This window comes from Primulina eburnea, chromosome 3 (genome assembly GCF_022965805.1).
Source record: "Primulina eburnea isolate SZY01 chromosome 3, ASM2296580v1, whole genome shotgun sequence".
NCBI lineage: Eukaryota > Viridiplantae > Streptophyta > Magnoliopsida > Lamiales > Gesneriaceae > Primulina > Primulina eburnea.
The window spans coordinates 3,681,718-3,699,297 of record NC_133103.1 but is presented as its reverse complement, the minus strand read 5'-3'; the positions used below and the strand labels follow the sequence as shown (position 1 = coordinate 3,699,297).

At 33.9% G+C, this 17,580-nt stretch overlaps 4 protein-coding genes across 5 annotated transcripts; 3 read left to right on the top strand and 1 right to left on the bottom strand.

Annotated features, from left to right (window-relative positions):
- The first annotated feature begins 1,180 nt into the window (after nt 1–1,180).
- Nucleotides 1,181–3,575, top strand: LOC140825448 (profilin-2-like). Of its 2 annotated transcripts, none has more exons than XM_073187222.1 (4): nt 1,181–1,415; nt 2,329–2,466; nt 3,068–3,209; nt 3,326–3,575. In XM_073187222.1, exons 1-3 carry the CDS (start codon nt 1,293–1,295, stop codon nt 3,200–3,202), a joined length of 396 nt encoding a protein of 131 aa, XP_073043323.1. In that variant the 5' UTR covers nt 1,181–1,292; the 3' UTR covers nt 3,203–3,209; nt 3,326–3,575. The 2 variants fall into 2 exon arrangements, with proteins under 2 accessions (XP_073043323.1, XP_073043322.1); XM_073187221.1 differs by having other exon boundaries at nt 3,321–3,575.
- A 1,146-nt stretch (nt 3,576–4,721) lies between these two features.
- On the top strand, nt 4,722–6,697 carry LOC140825447 (profilin-3-like). Its single transcript, XM_073187220.1, has 4 exons — nt 4,722–4,979; nt 5,597–5,734; nt 6,238–6,379; nt 6,490–6,697. Exons 1-3 carry the CDS (start codon nt 4,857–4,859, stop codon nt 6,370–6,372), a joined length of 396 nt encoding a protein of 131 aa, XP_073043321.1. The 5' UTR covers nt 4,722–4,856; the 3' UTR covers nt 6,373–6,379; nt 6,490–6,697.
- A 2,957-nt stretch (nt 6,698–9,654) lies between these two features.
- LOC140825445 (glucan endo-1,3-beta-glucosidase 13-like) lies at nt 9,655–12,802 on the bottom strand. Its single transcript, XM_073187218.1, has 4 exons — nt 12,528–12,802; nt 10,442–11,713; nt 10,184–10,214; nt 9,655–10,078 (listed from the first exon to the last, which is right to left on the bottom strand). The coding sequence occupies exons 1-4, from the start codon at nt 12,580–12,582 to the stop codon at nt 9,940–9,942; spliced, it is 1,497 nt and encodes a 498-aa protein (XP_073043319.1). The 5' UTR covers nt 12,583–12,802; the 3' UTR covers nt 9,655–9,939.
- Nucleotides 12,803–14,007: 1,205 nt separating this feature from the next.
- LOC140825446 (mitogen-activated protein kinase kinase 6-like) lies at nt 14,008–17,387 on the top strand. The gene is made up of 8 exons (XM_073187219.1): nt 14,008–14,246; nt 14,319–14,403; nt 15,148–15,282; nt 15,386–15,610; nt 15,701–15,883; nt 16,155–16,378; nt 16,853–16,898; nt 17,006–17,387. Exons 1-8 carry the CDS (start codon nt 14,173–14,175, stop codon nt 17,096–17,098), a joined length of 1,065 nt encoding a protein of 354 aa, XP_073043320.1. The 5' UTR covers nt 14,008–14,172; the 3' UTR covers nt 17,099–17,387.
- The last annotated feature ends 193 nt before the right edge of the window (nt 17,388–17,580 follow it).

Below are 17,580 nucleotides of genomic sequence, written 5' to 3'. Positions count from 1 at the left end.
TGAATGTTTGAAATGTATATATAATTATATTATAATAAAATATTAAGTCTAGCGAGCATCTCGCGAACTACCGAATAAAATAACTTTAGCTAAAGTTCGACTAGAAAAAATAGAACATGTTAGACTTTGTCTAAAATTCGAATACGAATCAGTTCGAAAAATTCACAAACATATTTGATTCATTTACAATTAAAAATGAAAATAATTATAATGAGAGCTATGTAAATATTAACTAATGAGGTAGACTGGGTTGCATATGGAAAAATAAAATACCATCAAAAGCATATCCTGTCCAAAAATATAATAACACACACAAAGTGTTGTCTTCGTAATTTTCTCACAAATTCCCTTTGACCAAAACAAATACAAAAAACACACAAATTGTTGTTTTCGTAATTTTCTCATAAATTAGAGGCTTTCATTCATTAACTGTTGGAATATTTTAAGACTTAATAAATCGAAATTAAAGAAAAAACCTCAATCGTAACTTATAATGTCAATGCGATAACAAATGTACAAAATGAGACACCATTTGATATAAAAATATAATATATTAAATTTTACGAAATATAAAAAAAACAGATAAATAAAAAAAGTCCACGTCCGTGCCTCTGTAAAACCTCCAAGCAAACCCTCAAAATTATTTTTTATTTTAGGCAAAAATTTGTGTGAGACAGTCTCACGGTTCGTATTTGTGAGACGAATATCTTATTTGGGTCATCCATTAAAAATTATTACTTTTTATGTTAAGAGTATTATTTTTTATTGTGAATATGAATAGAGTTGACCTGTCTCACAGATTAAAATCCGTGAGACGGTCTCATATGAGACCCGTTCTTTATTTTATTTTATTTATCTATATATCGATATATCATTATTTATTACTTTTTATGCTAAGAGTATTATTTTTTATTGTGAATATGAATAGAGTTGACCTGTCTCACATATTAAAATCCGTGAGACGGTCTCATATGAGACCCGCTCTTTATTTTATTTTATTTATCTATATATCGATATATCATTATTATATTATTTATCATTCATCGTCTCTTCCACCTTATTGTATCTGATACGATATTTGGAATCAAGTATAGCGCCAAGTATGTGTTGGAAAACGAATGACAGTTGCTGACGCACTGGAAGATACGAGGCCCACAATCATACAACAAGCACCTCACTAATTTCCCTAACCCCGTTAATCTCACGCTACTACAACTTTCTTTCTTTTTTCTATTTATTATTTATAAGCGCATACAGCCAAACACGCCTCAGTTTCTGGCACGTCTGGGAAGATGTCGTGGCAATCTTACATAGATGACCACTTGATGGCGGACATAGACGGCTGCCACCTCGCCGCCGCAGCAATCATCGGCCTCGACGGCACCGTCTGGGCTCAGAGCTCGAATTTCCCTAAGGTTTTTCTTGTTTCCAGTTCTTCTCGCTGCTCTGTACCACATCTCTTATTTCGAATGTCGGATCTGAAATTCTCATGGATGGCTGCGTGATTTGAACTAGCTGATCCGTTGTTTTGGCAGCTGATTGTTTTGATTTTGTTTTGTTGGTATTTTGATTCGATTCGACGCGATTCGTTCGATCCAGCTACTAAACGAATTTTACAATATTTTGGATCCTGCTTGGTTGTGTTTTGATTTGGTGATGTCTATGATTGTGTGCACAGAATGAATATATGAAGTACAAATATAGTTTGATTATTGCTGAACCAGTAACTGTGCTGGTTGAGCATTTAACAGTTACGTAATGGCGACGGAATAAACTTTTCCTTCCTGGGGAAATCCTGGCATAAAAAATTGTTGAGTTGGCTACTCTGGATCGCTTGATAGATATCCCAACTCCTTCTATTGCCATAGGACAAATTACACCTAGAATTTTGATTTCACGTTAAATCTAAAAGTGGAGGTAACTACCAAACCCAGCGCGCATCACTTGGTCTGCTCACGGGTAAAATTGATCTGCAGCAATGCGGGAACTTTCAATTACGATTGCACATGTTAGCCACTTCAAAGTATACTTCATTCAGTTAATTGCAGTACAACTGCAAGGTCATAGGTGGAAGTGCTTGTCTTTTAGATCATTTAAAGCAAATTTTTATAGTGGCTGCATCAACTTCCAAGATTATTTTTCAACAAACCGATTCAGCGTGCTGGAAATAGAAAATGGTTGTCAATAGGAAAAGAGGATGACAATTGATGCTTGGTATTTGCAGCTGCACACCCATTTTGTACGAGCATGCTATCTAACTTGTGTGGTCGGTCTAGTAATTTATTGTTGATTCATTAATTTTCTGATGTGAAATTAATGTTGATGCAGTTTGAGTCTGAGGAGATAACTGCCATCAAGACGGATTTTGAAACTCCAGGCACATTAGCTCCTACTGGGTTACACCTTGCGGGAACCAAGTACATGGTTATCCAAGGTGAGCCCGGGGCTGTCATTCGAGGAAAGAAGGTAGTATTTTCCTACTCAAATTCATTGGCTTGCAAGCTTATCTGTGCTTTTCTCTGAAGAGTCTTGCAGTTTGTTTGATTTTAAAATCGAGATTAGGAATGTAAAGGGAAACCTAAACAATTAAATTCAATGTCCTTGAGCAGTATTCTTTAGCAAAAGAATATCAATTCAAAATATTTTCTAGATCTTGAATGATGAAAGGAAGTAAGAAAATAAGGAACAAATTGAGAAAGAACATGTTAGCACAAGCATTCCTTTCTATTTTGTGTTAGACCAGCCATGGAAATTCATTTAAATTATATTTTTTAATTGAAAAAGATACTTAAACTTTGGACAACATGTGGTTCAAGCGTTGTACTGATGAGTTTGGTCAGCAATTTTTTAGATTGTAGTCAAGAAGAATGACCGTAATGTTATCCTGCAGTTTTGGATTTTTTCGTGAAGGAAAAAAATGCATAGGTGGCGCACGTTTTACTCAATAGATAATATGTGGAATAAACATGATTATTTTGAAAACAATATCTCCAAGAACTGAAGGTAGCCTTTGATTTGCTGCCTTTGAATGTACTTAAGTTTGAAGGGATGTGTTGGTATGATACAGGGAGCTGGTGGTGTCACAGTCAAAAAGACCAGCCAAGCCTTGATAATTGGCATCTATGATGAACCCATGACTCCAGGCCAGTGCAACATGGTTGTTGAGAAGATTGGTGATTATCTCATTGAACAGGGTCTTTAATTGTTTGGTAAGCATTCTCCTTTTGGCGTTTCATTTTTCATTAATTTTCTGTCGTCGTTCAATCTTTTGTTCTTGCATGCTATTGAAACTCGATTTCTGCTTTTGGAATGTTTTGTAGTGAAGCTTTTGTGCGGTTTTTATGTTCTGGGTTCTTGGTGATGGCAAAAGCAGTTTGGTATTCGGGAAATGATATATATTCTCTGTGCCTGAAATCAACAGCAATGTCTTTGCATTTTGTGATGATGAAAGTTGTGGCTTTATGCGAGTACTTTATGTATTTTTTAGTGGTTTGATACTCTTCCGAATTTTTACAGACATCTTTCTGATATACAATTGGTTTCTCATATAATGGTATTTTGGCTTGTAATACAAATTGCTCTATGGCTACCAAAGAAATCGCCCTCATATTTGACTATAAACGCGGGTAAGATAGAGCGATCTAAGTTCCCTTTTGTACACGCATGCCGTCGTTTATGCGTCGTTTCCTGCATAAACGGAAGGCGGTAGGAAGCTTCTGTAGGAGGAGTCGGTTGTAAATAAAAATTAAGCATAATTTTACTCGGCATTTTCTTCAGCAGTGTTCTCCAAGTTCTCGTGTTTGAGGAATAATCTTTAAACTTTTTTATATGTGTTATTGCAGTATGTATAAAAAATTGGGTGTGACAATTGTAATTTCATGAAATTTACCAGAAGATTGTTTCAAATTCCAAAAGAAGATTTTATTTTATTTCATTATCTCCTATGTCCCGAATCTTGAATTGCCAAGAGCTCCTATTCGCTAGGTGTTTCAACCTGTAATCTCTATTTTGATGAACGAGATGCATCTTTCTTAAAATAATTGGTCTTTTCTTTCAGTCATTACTCTAAAATAATAATAACTATAATTAAAAATTACGGCAGCAGTAAATCGCAATCACTTTTCACAGAAGATAAAAATAAAATAAAAGAATTTATATTTCAATTTTTCCAAAATTTAATCAACATCTTGTCACTAAACTCTAAATTAGATCGAATAATTTCAATTTTTTTAATTTATTTGGATTTTCAAAATTCAAGGGAATTTCGAATCGATTCTAGGTCAAGTAATCAATTCTATTAATAACAATGATATATTTTTCAAATATGATCAAGATGTGGTGACCAATGAGCTCGCTGATCCCAATTTAATTCGAGATAATCACCAAAAATAGAGTTGTTTTCGTGTTTTCCAATAAACATCTTTGGAAATTCATATATCAAATATTTCTTAAATCAAATAACTTGTTTCAAATCAAATATCAATTAAGCACAACCTAATGTTATAATTATCCATTTTCTTAGGGCAACTTCTAACATTGATTTGGTCCTCGTATCTTGGTTTACTTTTATTTTTTCAATGAATCAAAGCCAAAATAATAAGAGAATGTCTGCCAAGATATTTGGTAGGGATTCCCTTTTTTTTTTTAAAAAAAAAAGTATGTAAAGAAGTTCATCTGTTTTCCAAATATGTAAATCGGAACGCGGATTGGAAAATTATAGAGACAATGGTGTGGGGCCACAGTAGTGTGATTATTATTATATAATAATAAACCACCGCACCATTCCTCTCCGTCTCCGTTCATTTCAACAATATCCCTCTTTCAACTCTCTCGCAGTTCAATCCATTTGTTGCAGCATGTCGTGGCAATCTTATATAGATGATCATTTGATGGCCGATATCGACGGCTGCCACCTCACAGCCGCAGCTATTCTTGGCGTCGACGGCAGCGTTTGGGCCCAGAGCTCCAACTTCCCTCAGGTTGTGCTACTCTATTTTCATTCTACCTTCGGATCTGTAACTTTCATGGATGCTTGCTTGTGATTTTACACCTTCTGAGAGGAGATCTGTTTGCTTGTTTAGTTGGGCGCCGTTCGGCGTCGAGTTGTTCGATCCCGACGTGAACTGCTTTTTGTTTTTTGGTTATTTATTGATTGAACTTATTTGACCAGTTATTTTCAGATTAAATTTTTTGTATGCGGGCAGAAGTTGATCCAGGAATTCAGTGCGACGAGGGGGCTAGATAGTTAATTTTGTGGCTGAACTATAGCTCGTTGAATTGCTCCGCCGTTTACAGTTGGACCTTTTGGAGGAACATTTAAGTCGATTAGGCTAGCTGTAATATTGAGAATTCATGTTGGAATGAAAATATACTTCGGACACCATAAGTCCACGTCCGCCACTATATTGATCAGTGTTTGAATTTTCAAATGCCGATATCATCATTTCTAACTTATATGCTTAGTAGGAAAACGAGAGCGATGATTCATAATAAGATATTTCATTGTCACTCTGAACGTTTCGAGATCAAGGCATATGATTTGTGGATGTTGGATGATTCTAATTTTTATTAATATTTTAAATCAATGCGAATGTAGTTTAAAGTGGAGGAGATTTCTGCTATCAAAACGGACTTTGAAACTCCTGGTACACTAGCTCCTACCGGATTACACCTTGGTGGGACAAAATACATGGTTATCCAAGGCGAGGCTGGAGCTGTCATTCGAGGGAAGAAGGTATCCGTTTATATTCGAAGTAATTTGTGAGCTTATTCGTGTTTGTTTCCCGAGTCTTGTGATATGAGTGAATATATGATGTAATTGACGAATTTTGATGCGGACATTTTCATTCAAAATGTTAATGAATATGATAAGGAAATGTTTGTAAAATATGATGATTGTATACCCTACCGGTAATTTTATTTGGCACCAAACGAAGGAAACCAATTTCCTTCAGAAATTCCAACTGAAATTTTAGGTTGCGATGGAGACTTAAAAAAGTTGTGCGGACCATGTTGTGAGTATCACGAGTTTGGTTTTAGAGACTTGTAGCATAGCATGGGACAAGGTCATAATAATTTCCTATTTTTGTATTTCTTTTTTCCTTTGGGCTCCGGAAAGATGAATGATATTCTGTTACTAAACATACACAGTTTGATGTAGCTTTTTGAGATTTGCCTTTGACACCATATTAATTTAGCTTCTTTCATTTCTTAAAAGAATGTGCTGATCCATTGCAGGGAGCTGGAGGTATTACAATCAAGAAGACCGGTCAGGCCTTAATCATTGGCATCTATGATGAACCTATGACTCCAGGTCAATGCAACATGGTTGTGGAGAAGATTGGTGATTATCTTATTGATCAGGGTCTGTAATTATTTGGTAAGCTTTCTCCTTTTTGCTTTTTGTTCATGTTTAATCTTCTATTAAATAATATCTTTGGCATCTGTATTACCTTTTTTCTGAGTTTCTGGTATTGGAATGTTTTGTAGTGAGGACCTTTATACAGTATTTGAAGTACTGGATTCTTGGACATGACAAAAGCAGTTTGATGTTTGGCAAGTTTTTTGTATTATCTGTGTGTCTGAATGGGACAGCGCGGTCGTTTTACCATCTCTATTTTCTAAAGTTGTTCTTGTGTTCATGTGTTAAATTATGTGTTTCTGACTGTTTTTCCCAATGATTTCAATCTTGCAAACATTTGGCTTTGCACGTTCTTTTCTTTAAAAAAAATTCTGTATGTTATATCAACTTCGATATGGCTTCCATGAAGTAGTTTAGTTATTAGCGATGAATACTTTAAGGTAATTTTGCTACAAGTATGTGTTTAAACATGCATGTATCATAGCGCCTGATGATTTCATAAATTGAACTCTTTTGCACATCCGGCGTGCCCTCGTGTGCCTCTTGTCAGTATTGCCATAATCTCATTACAATCGAACCTATGAATCATGGCTAGCCCTCGGCGTCCAGGTATTACAAACACGAATTAAATTTTTTGGTCGCCTTACTCTCGATGTCCCAATCAATCATGTGATATCTTATCATCTACATGTAAGTTCCATGATTTGGTTCCCACTAGGCTGACTAGTTTGCATTTTCATCATGCCGGTCAGCCATGGGTTCGATGATATCCAGTGAACCTTTCTTGCGCGATTAGAACTGGAAATTTTGTAGGACAGGAAGATTGGTAAGGATAGCTGAAATTTTAATTGCAAACAACTCGTAAATATGGCTAGGTCCGTGGGGTGGGTTGTCTTAAATCTTGGCCCTTGAACATATATTTCCGATCATAATTCCGCCGGGAAAAGTGTTGTCCTTCGATTTTGAGTGAGGCGTTGCTTTCTTAATTAATTAATTATTTAGAACCAAAAATGTTAACAGGTCTTGATATTGTCTAAGTAGAGGTGTGTGAACTTTGATTTCAATCGGAAAAACCGTAAATCTAAACCGAAGAAACTAAAAACTGAACCGAAAACTGAAATTTTAATTCGGATACAAATTTGAAAAAATAAGTTTATATGATTTGGTTTCGGATTATATAGGTCAAAATCGAATGATATAAAAACAGATTTATTAATTTTTATTTTATTTTATTTTTAGATTATATTTTTATGAAATGATATTTAGTTAATTAAGAATTTTTTTGTTATTATTCATTTGTTGGTTTTTTTATTTAATTTATTTAGATTTTATATGTAAAAAATTTAGTGAAAACTTTCTTTTTAAATTGAATAACTCTTAAAATATTTTTGTATTAATTATTTAATATTATTTGATCAAACTAAAAATAATTTTAACACATACAACATGTGTGTATCTTTTATTAGTTTTAACTAATAATTTAACTAATTGTTAAAATCAAATAAATCAAATCGAAATAATTAAATCGTTTTGGTAGAAAATCAAGGCGGGGAAAATAGTTCGGATATGATATTATGTATTTTTAAAATTGAAAATACAAATTGCCTTGCATACAATCGATGATTAACATCCTAACCTAAGTTATATGTGATAGACCGTCTAATTTATTTCCTTAAAAAAGGTTTGAATTATCTTAAGAATCTCAAATGCAACAATTTGTTTTTATATGGCAACGATTAATTTTTTAATAAAAATCCTATTTCGAATTTTAATATTATTTATTTTTTATCATAAGTTTTAGTGTGGATTTACAAAATATCAATAGAATAATAGGATGTAAAAATATTTACTTACGAAAATTTTATTAATTTTGAGATAAAATTCAAAAACAGAATATAAAATTAATATTAAGATTTTTTTGTTATTTTATATTTTATTTTATGATGTCTTAGTTATTAACACATAGTTTCTATAAATAATTATATTATTTAACTCAATTTATATTATGTAGACAATTACTTGATATTACAATTAATTTATCTCTTTTTTTATTTTGAAGAATGTTACCACAATTTATACGAACTATGAATTTGATAAATAACATTTTATGTTAAAATAATTTTTTAGTTGTCTATTTATAAGAAATGATGAGAAATTTAAAAAAATTAATTTTCAAAATTATAATAAAAAATAAAGAAGATATGAACTAAAATAAAATAAACAAAATTAGAAAAAATATAAAATAAGATGAAAATAAAAGGAACACGTGGCTTTTAATATTTGTTATGAGTATCTTTCAAATTTTATGATACTTCGTAAGTTAATACTATTTTTTAATTAAAAAAAATAAAATCTAAACTCAAAATGTAGCTTATAAAATATCACGTTTTGTCTCAAAGTACCACACTATCGAAGATCTAGTATCCATAAATTTATGCAGACTATTACCAACTTAGATTTAATTAATATTATTACTCTATCAAATAACAGTAACTATATTAGGTATCATAAGTAAATTTAATGTAGTGATATGAAATAAGATATATAGAACTAAGTTTTAGTTTCACAACTTATTATAAATTACCAAATAATCTGTAACTATTTTATCACTTTGTGATGTCTTAGATATGATGTAAATAAGATATATTTTCATCACTTATTGTAAATTACAAAACAACCCGTAACTATATATATATTGTTATTATATTATTTTATAGATATAACTATAATAGTTGAGTTATCAGAGGGACGATGATTTTTTCTTTTGAAATTGTAAATTTGATTTTAAATATAAGCTTTTCTCAACAAAATTTTTCATATTTTTTATCAACCAATTAATATAGATAGTATTTATAAACTATTTTAAGTGTAAAAAATCATAATTGAATTTTGCGATTAAAAAAGATTTATAAAAAAAAATTTATATATTAAAATTATAACCAAACTAATTATTTGAAAACTCAACTATTTATATGTAACAAATAATACTAAATATATTATATTATACACATTATGTGTGTGATAATACTGATATTATTATTATATTATAAAATTAAGATTATTTGAATAGTTAATTTGATAGTGATATGGCCTATGGTCTCTATCACACTAACTTTTTTTTTCAATTTTAGTTTAATACATCTCAGCTATATTTTTTCACATTTATCTCAACTAATTTCTACGTATTAGATTACGTCTTTGATATAATGTACTTAACATAGAAAATTATATCTAAAACAATTATTTAAAAATAAAAAATAAAAAAATAAGAAAAATTATATATCATATTATATACTCGCAACACGTGTTTATTCCAAGTAGATAATCGTTAACACGTGTACGGGAACGTCATTTTGAATCTTTGATAACAATGTCGATTCTCGCTCCCGAATTCACATTCCCATAATATACGAGCACACAAATTTGTACAATTCCAGAACAGAACAACTTCCTCCCCTGCGCAGTTCAAATAAATTAATAGCACAACAAAGAACTGTCATTACTTGGGTTCTCTACTGCTTCACATTGAAGCCTATAACCTCATCCTGGCGGGCAACGATTATTTGTAGATTTGTAGCTCAGCCTAAACCACTGAAAACCACAAATGACGCCATTAGCAACGAACCCAGAATGCAGAAGCAGACGTGTGGTACAGATGATGAAGATTTTATTGAAGTGGCCGTCGTGTTGGCTGCTGCAGCAGTTTTATTATTGCCCCTGCAGAAGTCATGCCACGAGATCAAGAGATATCAATAAAACAAAGTCATTAAATGTTTTCGTTATAACGAAGATCGCATGTTTATAAAAGAAAATATTCTATACCCGAATGTCGTGTAGACGCAGTTATCATAGCCTGCCAATACAGAATAAAAGAGGTAAGTTTTCCCCGAGGAGTCTAATAAAACATTCACCAAAATACAACCAGGGGTAGATAATGGGACGAGGGATCATGGAAATTTTCAGAAATTTTTACATATAAATCCTCCGAATCATCCCACCGTATCCCCCTCCTGGATTCCTGAATCTGTCCTTGGACTTGAGATCAACACAAAATGCAAAACCAGAAGTTTTATTACATACTTGGATTCTTGTTTGTCCTGAAACCTGCTCCTCCAAAACTACAAGCAATATCCGTAGCTCCATTCTGCTGAAAATAGCTGTTAAATGCATAAGAAGCATGAGATAACAAGTTATCTGGCTCAAAACAAGGTTGGCTTGGCTGAATAGCGGAACAGTCCACGTTTCCCGATCCACAAGCCCAATCTACACCGTGCTGTAAATCAGCTTCCGAAGCAGTAGAGGATGCAACACACCACGTTCCATTCGAACTGGTGATGTTCCCATTTGTGGTCGTATCCACAGCACCAGCCCCCGTGAAATCAAGATTATAAACACTTGTCTGATCTGGGAAAAACAGACCCCAGTTCCTCTCTGATTCCATGCCAGGCTTCCTATTCTCGTTAAACAACGAAAATATGTACACATCAGTTTTGTCCCCTGGTTTTCCAGGAGTACCAGTATTGTTTATAACATGACGAATCAGGTTAGTGTTGTAAGTTTGAGCATTATCTGTAGTGGCAGCAGTCTCACTTGGGGTTCCTTTCGAAGGCCAACCAGTCTCAGTTACCGTAATCTTGATAGTTCTAAAATTCAAAGCCATGAGAGCGAAGTTAATCGCGTCAATCTGCGCATCAAACATGTTTGTGTATAATAACCCGGTGTTCGGATCGATGACTTCTGAAGAAGACTCAAATAGAGCATAGTCAAGTGACACATTAGTAGCAGAGTCCCTATAGGCGTAATATGGGTATATATTAACCAAAAAGGGGGACTCATTTTCAGCGAGAAACTCCAGCATAGGTCTGAGAAAGAACGCATGCTTACTGGCGAATGCGCCTGCTGAAGGTGGGAATGATCTGGACAAGACACCTAACGAATGGGTACTCGAGACCTTAATCCTTCTATGAAGACCGGTTTTTCTCAGGGCCGTAAAGACATTTCGCATTGCGGGGACAACCATTGCAGATATGTTGTTTGGAGCTTCAGTCACTTCAGCACCCACAGTTATGTAAGTTATCTTCGTGGCTGGATAATACGGCAGAATACTGTTTTTTAACCATGTATCGGCATTTGATTGGAATTGGGAAAACGGTAAGAGGTCTGAGTTGGGAATACCGATCATCAGATCAATTCCTGTATTGGAGAAGGCCTTGAGAATTTGAATGTTGGAGTCGTACATCCTCACGTGTTTGATATTATGAAGTTGAAGCAGTTGGACGACTTTGTCTGGGGTGGGGAGATCATCGGCATTTCTTCCATAGCATATGCCAATAGTGCCGGCTCTGCAAATGGCTACAGCAAAAATGTAGAATACTGAGCAGTAAGCATATATACGCCAAGGCAATGCAATTGTAGACAACCAGATTTCGCAAGCATGTGATTTCTAAAATCACGAGAGCTCGGAGTCTGTTTCAAGTTTGACTACTATTTGTAATTTTTTTTTTCAAATTTCACACCCAAAAATCTCAACATGCCAAACCTCATCTAATCTCAAACCTTTCTGACAAATTTCTGAATCCGTAACTGGTTTCGGTGTAATATACAAGCAGCATTATCACGACTTCTACAGAATTAAACCAGCTTGCGCTGGTTAGTGTCTTGGAAGTAAGCTAGCCCACTCTTCATCATTCATTGAAGAGTCGTAAACATTAAGGAAGAAAGTGTCATGTATAATTCAAATATTTCCTCGATACTTAATGCGTGGAAAGATACGGCACTATCAAAACAAAGACAGGAATCAGAGACTTTAACAAATTACGCAAGCAAATGGATACAAGATGATATTCTCGTATGACCCATTTAGTCCAAGACTTCCAAAATCTCATACTTTTGGCTCAAATCGAAACTACGAAATGCTTAGAGCCTATTTTATCTACTTGCAATAAAGAAGCACAGATGAAGCACCATAAAATCACAATTTTTCCCCGTAAAAGAAACGAACAACTTTAAAAACAAAACCCAAGAAAAAAATGCTTTCTTGGACAACTCTCAGAAGTCACGACTAGATTAACCAGAATCTAAGACTCTTCAATCTCAAGAACAGTTGCATTTTGCACCGAAACCAACATAGGAAACACAGAGTGCAAAATGGGAAGTAGGCACATACCAAAAAGCATCGGCATAAAAAAAATTGCAGAAACCAGCACAAACCCACTCCCCATTAGCAGCAAATCACTTCAGATCGCGAAATATCTTCCTCACTTCAAGAATCTCTACTACGCAATACTTCAGCAATCTCTTTTTGTTCTCCTCCAACGGCTCTATCCTCAGAAAGTAAAGCTCGAGTGAGGGACAAAGGACAGTAGCAAGTGTCTTGCAGTGTGTCAGCAGGGTGCGGACTTGAGAAGGATTTGTGAAATGGGGTTAAGAAAAAGCGCCTCGAATCCGCAGCTTCGTTTGGACATTAGAGGCATGTCTGTTCCCCACATTTATAAAAAAAACATGAGAACTGCACGCATTGTTCCTAAATATTAAAGCAAAAAGTTATCTAGATAAATTTTTTATATTGATCGTTCATAAAAAAAATATTATTTTTTATGTTAAAAATATTAATTTTTATTGTAAATATTGATAAAATTGATCGTCGTGAGACTATTTCACAAGAGACTACTCTATTAATGGGCTTTTACTCTGCTCCTATTCAATTCTTCTTTTTAAAAAATTTAAAATAGATTAAAATTTGAAATTTCAGTTCAATATGAAAAAGTAGAAATATCAATTTATCGATTAACTAAAATATAAAAAAAATATGTGGCACAACTAAAGTCTAAATGGAACAAAAACCACAAACTTGTTTATACAAGAGGCTAATTATTATCATTATATAATGTTAGAAATTAGACCATCAAATTTCTCTAATGATTTTTATATATATATACAAAAAATAGGAATAAAGAATTTTCGATTGAAACCTAAACCAAAACCATAGACATTTGGTTTGAGGTTTGGTTTGACTTTGCGTGGTTATTCATTAACTGATTCAGCATTAAAAATCGTCTGCTTCCCATAAAAAAATCATCTGCTCGAAATCAACAATTTTAATTTTTAAAAATGTTTAGTCGGAATCGATAATTAAGTATTCATAGTAATCTTGTAAGTAATATTTTAGTGGTGTCAAAATAAAATAGGTTAGATTTATTTAACGGTGGGTTACAATGAGTTGCATGTCGAATGGTCTCAATTCAGCAAATTACATTAAAAAATTTATTACAGTAACTAGTACAGCCGTCCCACCATAAATAGATTGGATATGTTATGTTGATAATTTCTCAACTCGTCCGTGGTCGAATCGACCTATTCCACTAACTTTTTTTTATCTCATAAAATGAAACTATTTCTTTTTGATATATTTATTTTTCATAGTTTTTTATTTAAAATTGAGTTGATCGTGGAATTTTACTAATAACACAGTCTGTAAATAATAATAATATATATAAAAAATAATTATTACAATAGTTAATATCGCACTAAAAGAAATATATGAAATTTTCATACCATGTTCAAATTTTTTTTAAAAGATTTTAAACTTTTTTGTTTGAACTATATACATATGAATTGTGTATTATAACCGGGTTTAACTTGACGGGTACAGATATGGGTCTGGGCGGAGTCAGGCCATGAGTTGAGAAGGGTATGAGTTGGCGGCCATTTCCATTTGAATTTCTTCCCCCCTCGGTAGTCTCTCCATATACCTAAGATCCACTACTTGTCAGTGCAAAACACAGCCGAAAGAAAGCCGTCGGAAAACCATCATGAAGATCAAGAAACCTCTCAAAGAACTCAAGCTCTCCGTGCCAGCTCCAGATTCCCCAATCTCCAGCTTCCTGTAAGATTTCTTTGATTTTCGAATTTTTAATTGAATTGATACTGATTTATGTTGGTCTTTATGGAAATGCAGGACGGCGAGTGGGACATTTCACGATGGAAATTTGCTGTTGAATCGGAACGGGCTGCGCTTGATTTCTGATGAGAATGAATCGCTGGTAAGTTTGTGGCATCATGCATTTGTTAGGTCTGCTTTTTTAATAATGTAGATTATTCTCCATCTACCTTTTAGGTTAGAAAATGGAATCTCAGTAGAGGGCTTAGAAAACTTTTATGGAATTACTTGGGTTTGATACAATCTGGTGATTGGTTCAAATTATATGCAATCTACGGAGCGTTAAGAATCTTCAGGCTCTAGTTTGAAGAAGACAGCTTTTAAAGATGCTCAGTTGGTCATACCATTTTTATTCAGAATCTTCAGTTGATTGCTGTTATAGATTTATTTGGCTCCAATTTCTAATGATGGACTGAATGTGAAGGAGTAGTTGAATAAATATTGCTGCTTTAGCATTCTTCAGCTAGTAGCAATCGACTCCATGCATAAAAAACACTTCACTGTTTACCCTTGTTTTAGAAGTTCCCATAAATTGAGGTTGTACCTATAGTTTCTTTTCATTTCAATTCTTGAACACTTGCATTGCATGAATTAGTATCTACTCTAGAGTCATTATATTTAGTCATAGAAGCTCTCATCCCACGAGTAACTCCACTCAACTATATGTTCAGTCGAGCACTTGAATTGCTGCAACTTTAATACCATTCAGGCAACATTTTGGCTAACTGTGTTCTTAAAACAACGTGAATTTATTTCCTTTTAACAACGGAAATTTAATTGTCAATCTATGGAATTCACGATTTCTAAAAATCAGAATATCAATATTTTGTCTTGAATTTTTTCATAGCCTTTAGAGGCAAAGGCGATAGATCTTCAATTCTCACTGGAAGATCTTGAGACCATCAAAGTCATTGGCAAAGGAAGTGGTGGTGTAGTTCAGCTTGTTCGTCATAAATGGGTCGGAACATTGTTTGCATTGAAGGTTAGATTGCAAGGAAAGCATGAATTGCCTCCATCCGAGATCAGGTTCTTTTAGTAGCACTAGTTTGATTCCGTTATGTTTAAGGGATCAGGTGTCGTTGCAGGTTATCCAGATGAATATACAGGAGGAGATTCGTAAACAAATTGTCCAGGAGCTCAAAATAAACCAAGCATCACAATGTCCTCATGTTGTAGTTTGCTATCACTCATTCTATCATAATGGAGCTATATCTCTTGTCTTCGAATATATGGACCGTGGATCTTTGGTCGATATAATTAGACAAGTGAAGACAATTCTTGAACCTTATCTTGTAGTTGTCTGCAAACAGGTTAATCAGTATCTTACTTCTATATTCGACAAGTTAAAACCTCACTCATTTTCACTTCCCAGACCTATAATGTAGTATACCTGAATTCAGGTTTTGCAAGGTCTTGTTTACTTGCATCACGAGAGACATGTTATACATAGAGACATTAAGCCATCAAACCTGCTAGTGAATCACAAAGGGGAAGTAAAAATTACAGATTTTGGCGTTAGTGCAGTGCTGGCAACCTCTATGGGACAACGTGATACATTTGTTGGGACTTACAATTACATGGCAGTGAGTAAAATTTACAAACTTCAGTCTCATATAGAAATGATTATTCATCTACCTTTCTTCATGACATTTTCTTGGATCGTCTGTCATCATATGGGACTTACAATTACGTGGCAGTGAGTAAAAATTTACAAACTTCAGTCTCATATAGAAATGATTATTCAACTACCTTTCTTCATGACATTTTCTTGGATCGTCTGTCATCTATAATCATGCAACAAAGCAATAATTTCACAGAAAACTAATTTAACTTTTTTCTCGACCTCTCTCTTAGCCTGAAAGAATCAGTGGGAGCACCTATGACAATAAAAGTGATATCTGGAGTCTAGGTATGGTGATCCTCGAGTGTGCTATTGGACGATTTCCTTACACAAAATCTGAAGATCAACAAAGTGGCCCAAGCTTCTATGAGCTTTTGCAATCTATTGTTGGAAGTCCACCACCTGCAGCTCCGCCAGATCAGTTTTCTCCAGAGTTTTGTTCATTTATCTCAGCCTGGTAAGGATCCAGGCTTCTAATCAGCTTCATATGGTCACGAAGAACATCTATTTCCTAAAATTCTTCTCTAAATATCAGCATCCCCATTTTGCAGTTATTAAAGTTTTTTTTCCTTTTTCACAAGTGGGAGTAAATCCTATTCTCAATGTCTTTTAAATAACTGATGCGAACCTATCAAATAAGAAGTGATATTTGATGAAAGAAAGTGGTAAGGGAGAGGGTATTTTGAATGACTAGTCGCAATGCATCGTCACCGTTTCTCAATTCAAGTCTTGAACCATCTTAAAGAATATAACCTTGTCAGAATGTGGAATGTGGAATGAATGAATGAATCATACAAAGACTAAAGAGAATAACCGACACAAGCTATAACATAGCTGGACTGAGAATTTCCTCTGCTTTTTTATTCTGTAGAAACCCAAAGTTATTTTTCTTCAAATTATCTTATCACTTGCATTCTTTGTGTTTGCACAGCATACAGAAGGATCCTAAAGACAGAGCTTCGTCTTTAGAACTGCTGGTTAGTTCATCATCAACATACCATCTGCAGTTTTATCACAAATATCATTATGCACACGGTTTTTTTTGTGAGTAATTTAACTAACCATAGTTTTGGTACACCTACAGACTCATCCGTTTATCAAGAAATTCGAAGACAAAGATATTGACCTTAGCATTTTGGTTGGGAGCTTGGACCCCCCAGTAAATTTTCTCAGATGAGCAATGATCCATAATGTTGTTCCGAGTATAAGTGCCAGCATATATGTTTGTATCTACTAAAAGATTTTTTCGGCCTTCACATAAACCAACACAACCGTCTACTTATTCTATTGTGAGCCTTTTTTTATGCGTGTTATTCGATAAATCCTGGTATACCATATATGTAAGTGGAATGATCTTAAAGCCATCATATGAAAAATCGGGTAGCACACAGTCTGCTTGTTTAGTGAATGCCTAGACGAAGGAGCAATGCATGCTGCTTGGCTGATGTTGCATGAAACTGAAATATGATTTCTTTTAAGATAAATGTTTTCCATGGTTTTTGTTGCACTTGGATTCGTTCTTGGTTGAGTATAAAACGAGAAATTAAGCAATTTAAGAACCCTTGATTTTAATTTTCATTCATGCTTTACCAACAAAAAAATATGTGGACAAAAAATAACATCCACAGGAACCGCGGATAATGAGGTGAACCATTTCGT

Bases quoted from the DNA above. Each gene is read 5' to 3' on its own strand.
- LOC140825445 (XM_073187218.1), bottom strand. From the start codon at position 12,582: ATGGGGAGTGGGTTTGTGCTGGTTTCTGCAATTTTTTTTATGCCGATG. The intron at 10,215-10,441 runs GTATGTAATAAA...CTGTATTGGCAG, and splicing joins CAGGACAAACAAGAATCCAA to GCTATGATAACTGCGTCTAC. The intron at 10,079-10,183 runs GTATAGAATATT...TGACTTCTGCAG, and splicing joins TGCGTCTACACGACATTCGG to GGGCAATAATAAAACTGCTG.
- LOC140825446 (XM_073187219.1), top strand. From the start codon at position 14,173: ATGAAGATCAAGAAACCTCTCAAAGAACTCAAGCTCTCCGTGCCAGCT. The intron at 15,884-16,154 runs GTGAGTAAAATT...CCTCTCTCTTAG, and splicing joins GGACTTACAATTACATGGCA to CCTGAAAGAATCAGTGGGAG. The intron at 16,379-16,852 runs GTAAGGATCCAG...GTGTTTGCACAG, and splicing joins TGTTCATTTATCTCAGCCTG to CATACAGAAGGATCCTAAAG.
- LOC140825448 (XM_073187222.1), top strand. From the start codon at position 1,293: ATGTCGTGGCAATCTTACATAGATGACCACTTGATGGCGGACATAGAC. The intron at 1,416-2,328 runs GTTTTTCTTGTT...ATGTTGATGCAG, and splicing joins AGAGCTCGAATTTCCCTAAG to TTTGAGTCTGAGGAGATAAC. The intron at 2,467-3,067 runs GTAGTATTTTCC...GGTATGATACAG, and splicing joins CTGTCATTCGAGGAAAGAAG to GGAGCTGGTGGTGTCACAGT.
- LOC140825447 (XM_073187220.1), top strand. From the start codon at position 4,857: ATGTCGTGGCAATCTTATATAGATGATCATTTGATGGCCGATATCGAC. The intron at 4,980-5,596 runs GTTGTGCTACTC...ATGCGAATGTAG, and splicing joins AGAGCTCCAACTTCCCTCAG to TTTAAAGTGGAGGAGATTTC. The intron at 5,735-6,237 runs GTATCCGTTTAT...GATCCATTGCAG, and splicing joins CTGTCATTCGAGGGAAGAAG to GGAGCTGGAGGTATTACAAT.